We start from the raw sequence: 16,232 nt of genomic DNA, 5'->3' as shown, positions 1-16,232 counted from the left end.
CTATACCATTTCAGACAAATGGCTGTCCAGTCTCTACTTAAAAGCATCCATTGATGGGGCGCGCACAACTTCTGAAGGGAAGCCATTCCGCTGCTTGATTGTTTTCACTGTTAGGAAATTTCTCCTTAGCTCTGGGTTGCTTTTTTCCTTAATTAGTTTCCTGCCTTTTGATGCTTTGGAAAATAGTTTGCCCCCCTCAAATTTGTGGCAGCCCCTCAAATATTAGAACAGGTGCTATCTTATCTCCCTTAGTCCTTCTTTTTACTAGAATAGACACACCCAATTTCTGCAATCATTCTTCCTATGTTTTAGCTTCCAGAGCCCTAATCATCTTTCCTGCTCTTCTCTGCACCTTTTCCCAGAGTTTCAACGTTTTTTATATATTATAGTAAGCAGAACTAGATTCAGTATTCCATGCATGGTCTTACTAAGGCTTTGTAAAGTGGTACTAACACTTCACGTAATCTTGATTCTATTCCTTTAGGATTTCATTGGTGGCGGCTGCACACTGTTGGCTCCTATTTAAATCCAAAAAATGCTAAAAGAAAGACATATTTCCATCGAAGTCTAAGTTTGTGCAGTCTCCACTATTGAGTACACTGTTGTTCACTCTTGTAAACTTTGGCATTGTGGAAGCTGAACTTTACATGCTTCTGGATGCAATTCAAGATGTACGTTTTCAGATGTGAAGCCCACATGGTAGGGAGTCAGGTTACCTGAGGGACCAATTATCCCTGATGGTCTCTATCCATCTTTCTGGTTGTTGCATCCCCAGGTGAAACAGTGTTACCTGCTGAGTCCCAGGAAGCAGCAGGCACCTGCCCTCCAGAAATACGGAGGCCTCAATCCTGTTGGCTTTTGGGAAGTCCGGGAAACCCTGGATCTTCCCTCAGGCTTTGATGCCATAATGTTAATTATGGGTGTTCTGGTTTGTGTGAATGCACATTCTATGTGATCTGAGATTTTTTGAGGTGGGTGGGTGGAGGCTTGACTTATTTCTTTGGGTTTCTTTTGAAGGGTTTCATGACTGGTTGTTTTTATTTAGTTCACTATCCAGGGTTTCACTGGATATGTGAGCAACTGTAAAAAAAAAGATTCACAAATAAAGGACTTGGTTTTTGGAAAGTGTATCTGTACATACAAATTCTCTAGCATAAGGACATTTCCAAATTGTTTGAAGTGGCATGCCTCTGGCTCTGCTATTTCAATCAGTGAGGAGCACAATTCAGCTTGATCCTGTGATTTATCACTACACTTTTGTTGGGGCAGCAAATGTTCCACAATATGACTTGGACCATAATTGTTAAGGATTTGGGGAATTTACAATAATGCGTATTGATTGACAGCTTGATTATCTATTGTTCTTGCATGAATATCAAAACAGTGCACTTTTTAAAAATCCATACAGCATGTCTATGAAGTTGGTTAGACTAGGAGTTTATCTGGGGTTGACATCTCCCAGCGAGTGAGGATTTGAAAGGGTAAATCATGCACATAATTTCCTTGGTGCTGTGGCTGGTTAATGAACCTCAGTTTTTCATAGTAAAATTATGGTTGGCTAGTCTTAAAGAACAGGTTTATTTAAGAATTCTGAAATGCATCACTTAAAAATTGGTCTTGATGTTCATTTGAGCAAACCTTAGTGCTGTTTTAGATCCATGTTAACTACATTCTGACCCTGGTTTAATCCAAATATGTTTGACTGTATTAGCTATTATTATGTAATATGTAACATATTAATGTAGCATATTAATGTAACATATGTAATATGTATTATGTAACATAATATTATTATGTAATATTATTATGCAATATATATTATGTTGTTGTTGTTGTTGTTGTTGTTATTATTATTATTATTATTATTATTATTATTATTATTATTATTATTAATTTAATCCAAATATGTCAGCCTGTTCAACTAAAGGTGTAATTTATTTCAACACAAATATTGGTTGTGGATAATAAAAGTTTTTTTCTTACTTTTAGTTTTTTGACATTCGTACAAATTAAACATATTTCAGTTGGAATTAGTGTTTTTCTAGATAAATGGTGGATTCGTTTGTTAAACTTTTGAACTTACTAAACTATTGGCCAAGCTAGTTTTTTTTTTTACCTGGCTTAATGTTGTTGAATTCTTTTTCAATTGTTTCTTCAGTAGTAGTTAACATAAGATTTCTCACGTAGAGGATTTTAACGGATGACATTGTATCTTCATCAACCTCAACTTCTGGCTCTGCCCAATCTACAGCAATCGGATGTCCCCACAATTGTATCCGTCCTGCCATGTAATTGGAATGAAAATAAATGTAAAAAGTGAAGGTAACTTTATAGAAGGAGGTAAGAAGGTTTTTGTTGAAGAGATGCATGGTAAACTGAATATATGCTGTTGTAAAAGATAATGTTGACTGAAAAGGACAAGGAAAAAGCAGGTTAGGATTTAATTATTTTTTTACATTCACTATAGTTCATAGTTTAACCATCAATCTGAATCTTCCTGGAATTCATACAGGCAATCCTTGACTTACAACCATTTGTTTAGTGCCCATTCAAGTTGATAAGAGCCGTAGCAGCACAGTGGTTCGAATGCAGTATGGCAGGCTAATTCTGCCGAATGCCAGCAGTTCGATTCTCACTGGCTCTAGGGTGATTCAACCTTTCATCCTTCTGAGGTCAGTAAAATGAGGAACCAGATTGTTGGGGATGATATGCTGACATTGTAAATTGCCCAGAGAGTGCTGTAAAGCAATAGGGGGCAGTATATAAGTTTAAATGCTCTTGCTAGGTGCTATAATGGCACTGAAAAAAGTGACATGACCATTTTTCATACTTACAACCATTACAGCATCTCCATGGTCATTTGATCAAAATTTAGACTCTTGGAATATATTTATGATGGTTGCAATGTCCTTGGGTCATGTAATCACTTTTTGCAACCTTCTGACCAGCGAAGTCAATGAGGAAGCTAGATTCACGTAACAACCATGTTACTAATTTAACAACTGCAGTGATTCACTTAACAACTGTGTCAAGAAAGGTTATCAAATGGAGCACAACTCACTTAATGTCTCAATTAGCAACATACATTTCTGTGACTCTTCACCTTATGAACTGGATTTTGTTAGTGTGTTGCTATTATAATTAGCTTCGCATCTTACATTAAAGGAAAGTGTGATTTCCTTGAATCAGATTTAGCATCCAGTTTTTCCCCCCCTCACTGAGATACCAACATTCAGTGGGAAAATATGGGTGAATTTTGACAGGATGATTTCAAGCTGTTATCAGGGCTAGATGTTTTACAGATTGGTTGGGAAGAGTTAGCCTCAAAGAGGTTCCAAATGTCATTCTCACCCATACCTCAGTAACAACAATAACATAAACAAACTGAAAAATTAATCTGTTTTCCAATTTGTGGTTCCTGGACATCCTGCTGGGGATCTCCAAAGTATCAGAAGACTGTTTAGAACTCGTGACCTTCCGAATGCCTGCTCAAGTTTACTACATAGAACAGTATCATTCACTCTAGGCCAGGGGTCTCCAACCTTGGCAACTTGAAGACTTGTGGACTTCAACTCCCAGAGTTCCTCAGCCAGCAAAGCTGGCTGAGGAACTCTGAGGGTTGAAGTCCACAAGTCTTCAAGTTGTCAAGGTTGGAGACCCCTGATCTAGGCAATGTGAAAATGTGTGGACTTCAACTCCCAGATTCCCCAATCTGACTGGGGAATTCTGGGAGTTAAAGCCCACACAACTTCAAGTTACAAAGATTGAGAAACAGTGATGTAGAGTAAACTCAATCTTTCTAGTTTCTTAACCATTTTAATAATGCTTGTCCTGTCCTTAGTGTCTATTCTGGTCAATTTCTCTCCTCTTTTCTTAAAACCCACACAGATTTACACACTTCCCCAGAGGCAGCCAAAGATGCAAAACAGCTAGCAAGCTGCCAGGCCATATTGAAAAGAGGGATGGAGGGAGAGAGGTTTTCCACTGTTCAAAGCATGTGAGGTTTTTCTCCACTGCCTCAGGTGCCAAACTAATGTGGTCAGTGTAGAGCAGGGGTGTCAAACTCCATTTCATTGAAGGCCACATCAGGATTGTGTTTGACCTCTGGGGGCCAGGGTGGGCGTGGCCAACTCAAGTCACTCATGTTGGGGTGCCTGTGGTGGACCGAGCGCTCTGCCAGCAAAAATAGGCTCCTGAGCTCCGTTTTCGGCTGCCACAGCCTCCTGCAACCCTCTGCCAGTGAGAACAGAGTGTCAAGCCTGAATTCAGTTAGGTGGTGGACTCATACAAATTCATCTTGACACTTGAGAACTGGAAGCGGGGAGAATTGAGGTGGATGGAGCTCCAGCCAAAACAATATAGCTGGACAATGAGCTCCAACAGTTGCTCGGCCAGGGGAAGGAGGAGTGAAGTTGCCAGGAAACTGTTTCACATCCTGGTTGGAGAATGTGACATATTGTTTTGGAAAAATGAAAGAATTCTAGTTATAGTGCCGTGGAAAGCTAGGAAATGTTCAGTACTGACTTTCCACAAGTTAGTGCAAAGATGTGTAATCCAATAAATTTATTCTTTGAGGAATCATAATGCCTTGGAGTTTGTTTGATGATGGTTTCATCTCCTGGAACCTGACATGGAGCTCTTTTTTTCTGGCAGAAGCATTGTGGGCCTGTTCTTTGCTATTTCAGGGTGGCCCCGCTGGCCAGATCTAAGTACCCCACAGGCCGGATCCGATCCCCAGGCCTTGAGTTCAACACCCTTGGTGTAGAGAGTTCTGTACACTGAGAAGGAAGATAAAGGAGTAAGGATAACTCTGTGACCTCTGGCTCATGTTTCTTGCATGAAACTTGACAAAAGTATTAGGAATGATATCCAGTGTTACTGCATTGAACTGGAGAGCAATCTTTGGGATTTTTATTTTTATAGTGAATACTGGTATTGAGGATAAGCCCACAGACCCTTTAGTAAAATCAACACGTAGCAATTTGCTGCTTTTTCATGACCCCCTCTCTCCTAATTGCAGCTTGAGATTAGGTTTGGCTACATATTAGGGAATTTTTTTGGGTCCTACCTGGGAGCAGTTTTCTTCTTGCCATAGCTGCTGCTCGATGGCTTTCATATTCCACAAATGCAAATCCCCGGTTTTTGGCTTTATCAGCTGCACTGGGGTACACAATGACATCAACCACACCTTCTGTCACTTTCCGCATCTCGGTTAAAATTTCTTCCCTCTTCTTGGCTTTTGGAATTCCTCCTACAAATAAGCGGCAGTTGTCCACACTGGCACAAACACCGAGTAACCGACCGTTCCTATGTGGAAAGAGAATTTCATTGAGGGGGTGAAACTCCTTAGAAAATCTTAGCTGGGAATATGATGTAGAACCTATGTTGTTTTGCAAATGGTGTGAGCGGCACGAATAACCAAATGATCAGTAAATGTCTATGGAGATTATTTATATATATATATATATATATATATATATATATATATATATATATATATATATATATATATATATATATATATTGTGTGTGTGTGTTTTTTAAGTTTTCAGGGTACTTACATGTATGGCATTCAGCTTTGTTGGGTATTTTCCACGTCATTGTAGTTGTGCTTTTAAAGTTGTAGCAACTTTAAAAGTTGTAGCTTTAAAGTTACAACTTTAAAGTTGTAGCTACAACTTTAAAAGCACAACTACAATGACGTGGAAAATATCGAACAAAGCTGAATGCCATATATATATATATACATATACATATACATATATACATATATATATATATATATATATATATATATATATATATATATATATACACACACACACACACACACACACACACACACACACACACACACATATATATATATATATATATATATATATATATATATATATATATATATATATATATATGTATGTATATATTTGTTTTCTGAGGTTCTCCGGGTATTTGTATGTGGATCTTTGGTTGTTCGGGTTTTCTCCCGCGAAGATTCGAAGTATCTAGGCAACGTTTCGATGAAGTCTCATTCATCATCTTCAGGCTTTTGTCTCCGGCTCTGTGCTTCTCAGAGTAATGTGAGATTGCAGCTGCTTCCTCCTTTTAACTGCCAGTGGGGTGGGACTTGATTGGGTGGGGGCTTGGCTGTGTTCTCATTGGTAGGGGTTGGCTGTGTTCTGATTGGTTGGGGGTTAGCCGTGTTCTGATTGGTTGGAGGCGTGTTCTGTTCAGGTGGGGGCTTGGTTGTGCTCAGGTTAGTCTTAGTTGCTGGGGATTTGAGCTGGTGAGTTGTGATCTTGCTGTTTGGCTTCTAGTACGTGGTCCTGCTGCATCTTCATAGTGGGTGTCGGTTTGCTTCATGTATGGCTCAGAGGGGTTTGAAGTGGGTAGTGATGCAGCTGCAGTGCAGCTTCTGGTCCATGGTCGTGTCTCATTTTCTGAATGGGTGGGAGTCTGTTTTCTATATGGAAGTGTGATGGTGGTATCTTGTGTGGCTCTCATGGGTGTGGGTCTGGTGTCCTTCTTCATGTTAGGTACTCGTCTGTTCATGAGGGCAGGTTTCCAAATGGCTGGAAGGCGGGAGGTGTCATCTCGTTTGTTCATGCTGTGTGGGCGTTTTCTATCTCTATGGCTTCTCGGATTATTCTGCTGTTGAAGTGTTCGGTTTTGGCGATGGTTCTGGTATTTTTAAAATCAATTTCATGTCCTGTGGCTTTGAGGTGTTGGACCAGGGAAGAGGTCGTTTCTTCTTTTTGATTGAGTTCTTATGTTCTTCAATGCGTGCACTTATTCTTCTGTTAGTTTGTCCAATGTATGTGGTAGGGCAGGCAGTGCAGGGGATTTCGTATACTCCTTGGTTTTCTAATTCGATTTTGTCTTTGGGGTTTCTTAGTATGGTGGATATTTTTCTGTTTGTGCAGAATGCTGTTTTGATGTTGTGTTTTTGGAGGATCTTGCTAATTTTGTCTGTAGTGCCTTTTATATATGGGAGGAGGGCTTTGCCGTTTTCTTGTTCTCTGTCTTGGATTTTGGTTGGGGTTTCTTTTTGGATTAGGTGGGTAATCTTCTTTCTTTGGAATCCATTGGCTGTAAGTACGTTGGTGAGAGTGTGTAGTTCGGTTTTTTGGTGTTGTTCATCGGCTAAGCATTTTGTTCTGGAGATGAGTGTCTTGGCTACGGAATTGATCTGTGCTGGGTGGTGGTGTGAGAGTGCATGTAGATAGCGGTTAGTATGTGTTTTCTTCTGGTAGATGGTGTGTCCTAGGGAGCCATTGGATCTTTTGTATACCAAGACATCTAGGAAGGGAAGTTGATTGTTGGCTTCTGTTTCCATGGTGAATTGTATTTTGGGGTGTAGGCTGTTGAGGTATGTGAGGAAGTTGTTCAGTTTTTCTTTCCCGTGTGGCCAGATTATGAAGGTGTCATCTACGTATCTGAGCCAGAGTTTGGGTTTGTGGTCGTATTTTTCTAGAAGGAGCACCCATGGGATCACCCCTCTCACCTGTCATCGCAAACCTCTACATGGAACACTTTGAAACACAAGCTCTAGAAAAATACGACCACAAACCCAAACTCTGGCTCAGATACGTAGATGACACCTTCATAATCTGGCCACACGGGAAAGAAAAACTGAACAACTTCCTCACATACCTCAACAGCCTACACCCCAAAATACAATTCACCATGGAAACAGAAGCCAACAATCAACTTCCCTTCCTAGATGTCTTGGTATACAAAAGATCCAATGGCTCCCTAGGACACACCATCTACCAGAAGAAAACACATACTAACCTCTATCTACATGCACTCTCACACCACCACCCAGCACAGATCAATTCCGTAGCCAAGACACTCATCTCCAGAACAAAATGCTTAGCCGATGAACAACACCAAAAACCGAACTACACACTCTCACCAACGTACTTACAGCCAATGGATTCCAAAGAAAGAAGATTACCCACCTAATCCAAAAAGAAACCCCAACCAAAATCCAAGACAGAGAACAAGAAAACGGCAAAGCCCTCCTCCCATATATAAAAGGCACTACAGACAAAATTAGCAAGATCCTCCAAAAACACAACATCAAAACAGCATTCTGCACAAACAGAAAAATATCCACCATACTAAGAAACCCCAAAGACAAAATCGAATTAGAAAACCAAGGAGTATACGAAATCCCCTGCACTGCCTGCCCTACCACATACATTGGACAAACTAACAGAAGAATAAGTGCACGCATTGAAGAACATAAGAACTCAATCAAAAAAGAAGAAACGACCTCTTCCCTGGTCCAACACCTCAAAGCCACAGGACATGAAATTGATTTTAAAAATACCAGAACCATCGCCAAAACCGAACACTTCAACAGCAGAATAATCCGAGAAGCCATAGAGATAGAAAAACGCCCACACAGCATGAACAAACGAGATGACACCTCCCGCCTTCCAGCCATTTGGAAACCTGCCCTCATGAACAGACGAGTACCTAACATGAAGAAGGACACCAGACCCACACCCATGAGAGCCACACAAGATACCACCATCACACTTCCATATAGAAAACAGACTCCCACCCATTCAGAAAATGAGACACGACCATGGACCAGAAGCTGCACTGCAGCTGCATCACTACCCACTTCAAACCCCTCTGAGCCATACATGAAGCAAACCGACACCCACTATGAAGATGCAGCAGGACCACGTACTAGAAGCCAAACAGCAAGATCACAACTCACCAGCTCAAATCCCCCAGCAACTAAGACTAACCTGAGCACAACCAAGCCCCCACCTGAACAGAACACGCCTCCAACCAATCAGAACACGGCTAACCCCCCAACCAATCAGAACACAGCCAACCCCCTACCAATGAGAACACAGCCAAGCCCCCACCCAATCAAGTCCCACCCCCACTGGCAGTTAAAAGGAGGAAGCAGCTGCAATCTCACATTACTCTGAGAAGCACAGAGCCGGAGACAAAAGCCTGAAGATGATGAATGAGACTTCATCGAAACGTTGCCTAGATACTTCGAATCTTACGCGGGAGAAAACCCGAACAACCAAAGATCCACATATATATATATATATATTTCAAAAGGCAACTGGAATTTCTTGGGATATTTTTTTCTTTGAAAATATTTCATTTCTCATCCCAGAAGCTTCTTCAGTTCTGAATTGAACTTCAATTCTAGAACTGAAGAAACTACTGGGATGAGAAGTGAAATGTTTTCAAGGACAAAAAAAAACCCAAGAAAAAAGCACCTTTGGGACAAGTGATCAATAGTTTACTAAATGTTTCATTAACAATGCAGTTTTTATGGGAGAAATGACTATTTTAGCTCTAGCTTAATGAAAACTGTTAGGTATAACATAAGTCACCTAACGTAGTTTGGGTAAAATAATATATATAAGCTATGATTGTTAGGTTAAGTGTGTGTCACTTTAACTGCAAAGCATGTAATTTTGGGTGTGGTGTGAAACCACCATAAGAGGGAGCAAGAACCCTGATTGATTGCTGACGATTCGCTGACAGTTTGCTGGCAATTACTGACAATTACTGGATTGGATTACGTTGATGGTTTGTTAGCTGTGTCTTTCCCCTGCTGAAGAATTGCTGACAGAAGAGAGGAGTTTTTTCTTCATATCTCTCTACTGCGAGAAGATATATCACCGGACTGATATTTGTAAGTGTACTGACCTCTCTTTTTCGACACTGGAATTTGCAAATGAATAATCCCTGGACGGACTGAACTAAGTGAATGATATATGGACTGTTTTGACTATGCTTTAACTCTTGCTGGAATAAAACTATTTAATAGGCACTGTGTATCTGGTTTACTGTGTGTAAGCTACACAACGTTTATCTCACACATATTTTGCCTGCCTGCCTGACTGCCCTGCAGATCTTGCTAGGGGTGTATCCCTAACAAAAACATATTCATACAAATGGATAAATGGCAAGATAGTTTTATACAGAAGCTTATTTTACTCCTCCTTTGTTAAATTAAGATAATTTCTAGATAGATGGTTTATAGTGCCATCACTAGGAGACATCTAGGAGCATAATTCCAACATCCTCTCTTTAAATATATTTATTGTGTAAATTTAAAAAAGGTGGAATTAATGGTAGGTAACGTAAGAAGGTTGAAAAGGCAAGTTTTACCCTCTTCAGGCAAGCAATTGTGCATGAAAACCAGAGCTGGTTTTGATTGTTCAGTACCAAAATGGTGTATCCAATAAAGTTTCACTTTGGGGAATTCAAAGCTCCTGAGAATATTTCCTTGTTTTGGATTCATTAGTTGGACAGTTGACAATCTTTCTCTGTCTAAAATTATTTAAAATAGGTAGGGAACAAAATGTTAAATTCTTGAGTATGAAAAAAGTCAATCTCTACCCTTGACTTCTCAAAATCTCTTTCTCACAAATAATAGCTCGTCCCAGCCACGCTCATATTGTTTTCTTGAAATCTGTAGACTTCAGGACTTGATCTGGAGATTTTTACTTATTGATCTTTACTGTAAATTTGTTCCTTTGTATGTTGTTTTAGAAATGAAGATGACAAGTGGCTTTGCTAATAACACTGACTTTAATATAAGTTGCATGCTTCTCACGAATCAGTTATGTGGTATAAGAAAAAGTAAGTCCAAAAATGTGGTTTCAGCTTAGGTGTACACAGTCAACCCTTCTTGTTTGTGGAAAAATAACAAACGACTGGGAGGAACCAAGAACGAAGAAAAGACAAGTAAACTCAATACTAACTCCAGCTTTTGTTTATGTAGGACAGTCTGTCTAATATTTGGAATTCTGTAAAAGTCTTCCAATTTTGTCATTTTCAGCAGCAGGTTGTAGTAAGATATCAGACTTACAAAGTCTTATTTGAAGAAAGATATAGCCTTGTTTCATCCGTCCATTTTTTTTAAACAAATGTTGCTTTATTTTGTGTTTTTTTTGTGTGTGTTTCCAGGCATTGACTTTTACACTATTCATTAAATGTTATAGCCTTTGAAGGCAAAATGCCAATCCGTTAAATAAAAATTAGCTTAAGTCAGCTTACCGAATTTCATAATTGTTCAGTTGCTTGATTGCATTCTTTGCCTCTTGTTTGTTGCAGAATGTCACAAAAGCATATCCCCTGTTATTTCCACTGAAATCCATCATCATCCGCATCTCATAGATTTTACCAAACTAGAAAAGTCAAGCACAAAATTCCATAGTTTTTGGTTTTTTTAAAGAAAAGGAATTATTGCCTGCATTATAGTTTATCAAGGTCCTTACAATTCTGACTGTATGCCTGTTTCATTACCTGTTTGGGCAGGTTACCTTACAATAGACTTTATTTGAGATCTATTTTATTTGAGATCTATTTTCTGACCCACGTATACATTTGAAACAAACAATAAAACAAATCCAAGAGGCATATACTGAAACTCCAGGAAGTTAGTAAAAACCTTTATTAACCCATTCCAATAATAATAGACTTGTTTCAGGAAATCTCTGTGTTTCTTAAACTTTTTTCTCACGCCTCTTTCCCACTTTTAAAAATTACAAAGGACCCCAAAAGAACTTTTTTTTTGGTATGGGTTGTATTATTTGATATTTATCATATTAAAAATTAAAATGAACACATTTGCTGCCACTACCATTTATCGTGGTTGGTAATATGGTATTATTTTTCTATGGCAAATAATTTTGATTTTTGAGGGCTCCTGAAAGAATGGGGAGACCTCCCTACCATAAGAAACACTGATTTAAATTTGTCATATTATCTTGAATCAATATGTTTCTTCTTGGTTTTTAATGTAAATTGTAATAATAAATGTTAAAAATCAATACTAAATTTTGATTATGAATATATTATAAAATGTATGGTTAATATTGTTACATTGAGAAAAATACTTCAGGACAATAATAGCAGAAAAACAGCTCCCTAGTCAATGCAGTACAAGCATGAAATTTTTTGGGTATTTCCACATTAACAACTAAAACTCCCCATTAAATAGTCCATTTAAAGTTGGTTATGAATGAATTGACATATGCGCCTAAGTAAAATAGACAGGTGGCTGCTTTTGTATATATAGACTACACTGAGACATTGAAGACCAATTTTCTCAGAATTGTTATGTTCCAGATATGTTTGCTTTCAGTTCCAATCAATCAGAACAGAGCTGGAAGTAGAGGTGGTATTCAGCAGGTTCTGACCAGTTCTGGAGAAGCAGAAATTTTGAGTAGTTCGGAGAACCATCAATTACCACCTCTGATTGGCCCTACCCCCATCTATTCTCTGCCTCCCGAGTCCCAGCTGATTGGCTGGGTCTTCTTTTGTTGCCCTGCACAAGAGAACGGAGCTGGAAAGCAGGTTAGCGGGGTGGGGAGGGAATGGGATTTTACATATCCTTCCCCTGCCCACCAAGCCATGCCCACAGAACCGATAGTAACAATTTTTGAATCCCACCACTGGCTGGAAGGGACCTTGAAGGTCTTCTAGTCCAACCTCCTGCTCAAGCAGGATATCCTATACCCTTTCAGATGGGTGGCTGTCCAGTCTTTTCTTAAAAACCTCCAGTGATGGAGCATCCACAACTTCTGAAGGCAAGACGGTCCACTGGTTAATTATCCTCATCATTAGGAAATTTCTCCTTCGTTCTAGCTTGCTTCTCTCCTTGATTAGTTTCCATCCTTTGTTTCTTGTCTTGCCTTCTGGTGCTTTGGTGCTTCCCCATATTCCCCAGCCAGCAGTGGCCGGTGGCCATGGTGATTAAAGTTATTGGGGTGGAAGTTATTGGGGTGGAAAGAGACAGATGGAATATTGACCTCACAGGCTATGAAGATATGGCTAGTCAATTTTTTGCCTTACACACAAGGATGGACCTGATAGATCTTTTGATCCACACTATATGTATGCAAGCCTTCTGTCCACTGCCACCAAGTGAGGGGTTTCTGTTGTTTGTGATCCAAGCCTTTGCTTATATTCCTGATGCCTAAATCTAAATAACTTCTAGATGGCACCAAGTAGATTCAAAACTCTTAACGTTTTGCTGTCATCTAATGGTCACAGAGATGATTGCAGCTCAGCTTGGTAGGCCCTGATTATAACTCTTCTTTTCAAGGTTTATGAATGCTTCCAATCCTAAAGACAGCCAGAGTTTTGATTAGCGCAAAGCTCTAGCAACAGCAGGCAATATAATAATACAGATCAACCATCTCTAGTGATTACCCTACAAACACACTCCTATCAAATTATGAACCAGAGGCAACCAACAGCTACAAACTATGAAAATTTTTCCATGTCTTGGAATCTGCAAAGTTGTTCCGGATATTAAAAGGCAGTTGGACACATGGTCCCTGTGTCCAAAATGATGCAGTTGCAATGTTTCTGCTTAGCCTTCTTTTTGTTTTTACTCCATTTTCCTTCCTTCCCAGTTTTCCATTTTGCTCCCAAACAACATTAAGATTGAATTTCATTCTTATCAAGATGCTCAGACCACCATACTCTTAGCTCACTTCAGTCTTTGACACCCCTAATGTAGGAGGAATTCTGAGGGGAAAAAAATTACACCCTGCCCCCTTCCAAACTGGATTTCTTCAAGGGTTGGATCAGCACCTTAGTTCTTCTCCATGGACCGGGGGGCGGGGGGGGGAGTGGAGTAGGGGAAAGACAGGACAGATGCATCCTGTAGCACCCTGCCAGCCAAAATGGTGCTGCAGGAGGCCGTGGAGGCTAAAAACAGGCCATGTGGAGATCATGCACGGCCCTCCCATAGCCCATTTTGGCTGGCAGAGGCCCTGTGGGCCAGTCCTTTGATATTTCCAGGCTGGCCCCATGGGCCATATCTAAGCACCTCGCGGGCCGGATCTGGGTTTGATGCCCCTGTCCTATATTGTAAATATCATCCTGTGAGTTACTGCTGCTATTTTGATTCCATTAAGTCGGGCATGGGATAATGTAAAGAGCTGTTCCGTTATATGAGACTAAGACTAATGATACTGCTACAGGTAGGCCTCGACTTACAACAGTTCATTTGGTGGCCAATCAAAGTTACAGTGGCACTGAAAATATGACTTATGTTCAGTTCAGCAGTTATGACCTTTGTAGCATCCCCATAATCATGTGATCAAAATTCAGGCGTTCATTTTTTCGGCTGTTTCTGCATCCCAAGGTCATTTGATCCCCTTTTGTGACCTCCTGACAAGCGAAGTCAATGGGGATGCCGGATTCACTTTCACAACCGGGTTGCTAACTTAGCAACTGCAGTGATTCACTTAACAACGGAGGCAAGAAAGGTGGTAAAATGGGGCAAAACTCATTTGTCTTGCTTAGCAACTGAAATTTTAGGCTCCACTGTGGTTGTAAGTCTGACCTGTAAGTACCTTATAACATGCAGATCTTATTCTCTCCTTCTCTCACAGACAGCCGTCTCAATCATGCTAATCAATTAAACATATATATCGCACAGTTTTCAAAGGCTTGTGATCTTTGCTCCATGGACATTTGATCACTGTTGATTTTTATCTTTTTTCTCCTTGCTTTTGACCCCTGACATCAAAATTTCCTTTGTAATTGTTGCAGTCGCAAATAATTTTACAGATGTGAGTGGCAGCAGTGATGCAAATGAAAGCTGTAAGAATGTTCTTTCAGAACAGAGTTAAAAGAGCACATAATTTCAGAGCCTGTAGCATTGAAATCAATTGCAGGACATGCAAGGAAGAATCATATATGAGATACTCAGTCCAAGCAGTGATTGGAACTGGAACTGTGGCAAATCTACTAATGGAATAATGATTCACGGAAGAATAGACTAATTTTTAAAAATAAAGCCAAGCAAGGAAACATTTGTAAAAGAAAAAAGTCACCAATTGCAAATGAAATATATATTCTACAGTAGAATTGCAAATTTTGTGTAAGCTGGGAATGCAGTGGTGGGATTCAAATTTTTTTACTATGGGTTCTGTGGGCGTGGTTTGGTGGGATTGGCACAGCTTGGTTGATGTGGCTTGATGGGCGTGGCATGGGAAGGATACTTGTAAAATCCCCATTCCCTCCACACCCCACTAACCTGATTTCCAGCTCCGTTCTCCTGTGCAGGGCAACCAAAGAAGACCCAGCCGATCAGCTGGGACTCGGGAGGCAGAGAATAGATGGGGGCAGGGCCAGTCAGAGGTGGTATTTGCCGGTCTCCGAACTACTCAACATTTCTGCTTCTCCAGAACTGGTCAGAACCTGGTGAATACCACCTCTGTTGGAATGCATTCCATTGAACACAAGGGTGTTGGCTCGTAGGTTCATCTTGTAAAATACACTAAGTGAAAGTAAAATATCTTCAGTCTTTAGCTTTTAAATATGTTACAATTTAAACTGATAGGCTGAAGGAGAAACATCAAAGAAAATAAAAAAGGAATATCAATGTCTTCTTGGAAATGAAGAATCTTCTCCATATGAATTTACAGATAAAAGTACTGAGTTTTGAAAACATTTTCTGGATATAAGAATTCCACATTAGATATCAAGTATCCTGGGTGTTGTTTCCATTCTGACAGCATTTATCTTACACAGAAAAGTGAGGTTTAAAAACACCAATTTCCCAGGGCCTACAGAAACCCTCTTTATATGTCTTATTATATGTAAGGTAAATTATATGAGAAATATCACATAGGATAAAAGTACCAAAATAATTAATAAATTCAGGAGGTAGATGACTGTTCTACAAGCAGTCTTTGACTTACAACCATTCATTTAGTGTCCATTCAAAGTTACAATGACACTGAAAAAACCCAACTCTTGCAGCCTTTCTGTGGTCATACAATCAAAATTTGGATGCTTGGCAATTGGCACCTATTTATGATAGGTTGCAGTGTCCCAGGGTCATGTGATCACTATACTTGTTACAAAGGATCCCAAAAATATGGATTTTTAGTTATTTCTGATATGTTTCCTTAGTTGGATCTGCTTTGGTGCGTACCATTTTAGTTAGGAATTACCAGTTTCTAAATAGATGTGGATTAGTCATTGTAATATTTTAACCACTTCAAGAGTTTCTAAAAGGCTTTGGGGAATATAGCAGTGATGAGTTTCAAATTTTTTTTACTACCGGTTCTGTGGGCATGGCCTGGTGGGAGTGGCAGGGGAAGGATCCTGTAAAATCTCCACTCAGAGCTGGTATTTGCTGTTTCTCTGAACTACTCAAAATTTCCGCTACTGGTTCACCAGAACTGGTCAGAACTTGCTGAATACCACCT

The 16,232-nt window shown here is 39.7% G+C and overlaps 1 protein-coding gene across 3 annotated transcripts in view; it reads right to left on the bottom strand.

The window, feature by feature from the left end:
• Positions 1 to 16,232, bottom strand: part of A1CF (APOBEC1 complementation factor) — a 64,901-nt gene that overhangs the window by 33,498 nt on the left and 15,171 nt on the right. For all 3 annotated transcript variants that reach the window (XM_026719914.2, XM_026719915.2, XM_087932359.1), the window contains 3 exons: positions 11,053 to 11,183; positions 5,069 to 5,307; positions 2,117 to 2,281 (listed from right to left, as the gene is read on the bottom strand). In XM_026719914.2, coding sequence (XP_026575699.1) covers positions 2,117 to 2,281; positions 5,069 to 5,307; positions 11,053 to 11,183 — 535 coding nt within the window. The remainder of the gene's footprint in view (positions 1 to 2,116; positions 2,282 to 5,068; positions 5,308 to 11,052; positions 11,184 to 16,232) is intronic.

The sequence above is a fragment of the Pseudonaja textilis genome, chromosome 4 (assembly GCF_049901715.1).
Source record: "Pseudonaja textilis isolate UNSWEBS1 chromosome 4, rPseTex1.2, whole genome shotgun sequence".
Taxonomy (NCBI): Eukaryota; Metazoa; Chordata; class Lepidosauria; order Squamata; family Elapidae; genus Pseudonaja; species Pseudonaja textilis.
Note: the sequence above shows the minus strand (reverse complement) of the source record. Positions and strands in the feature narration are given on the sequence as shown.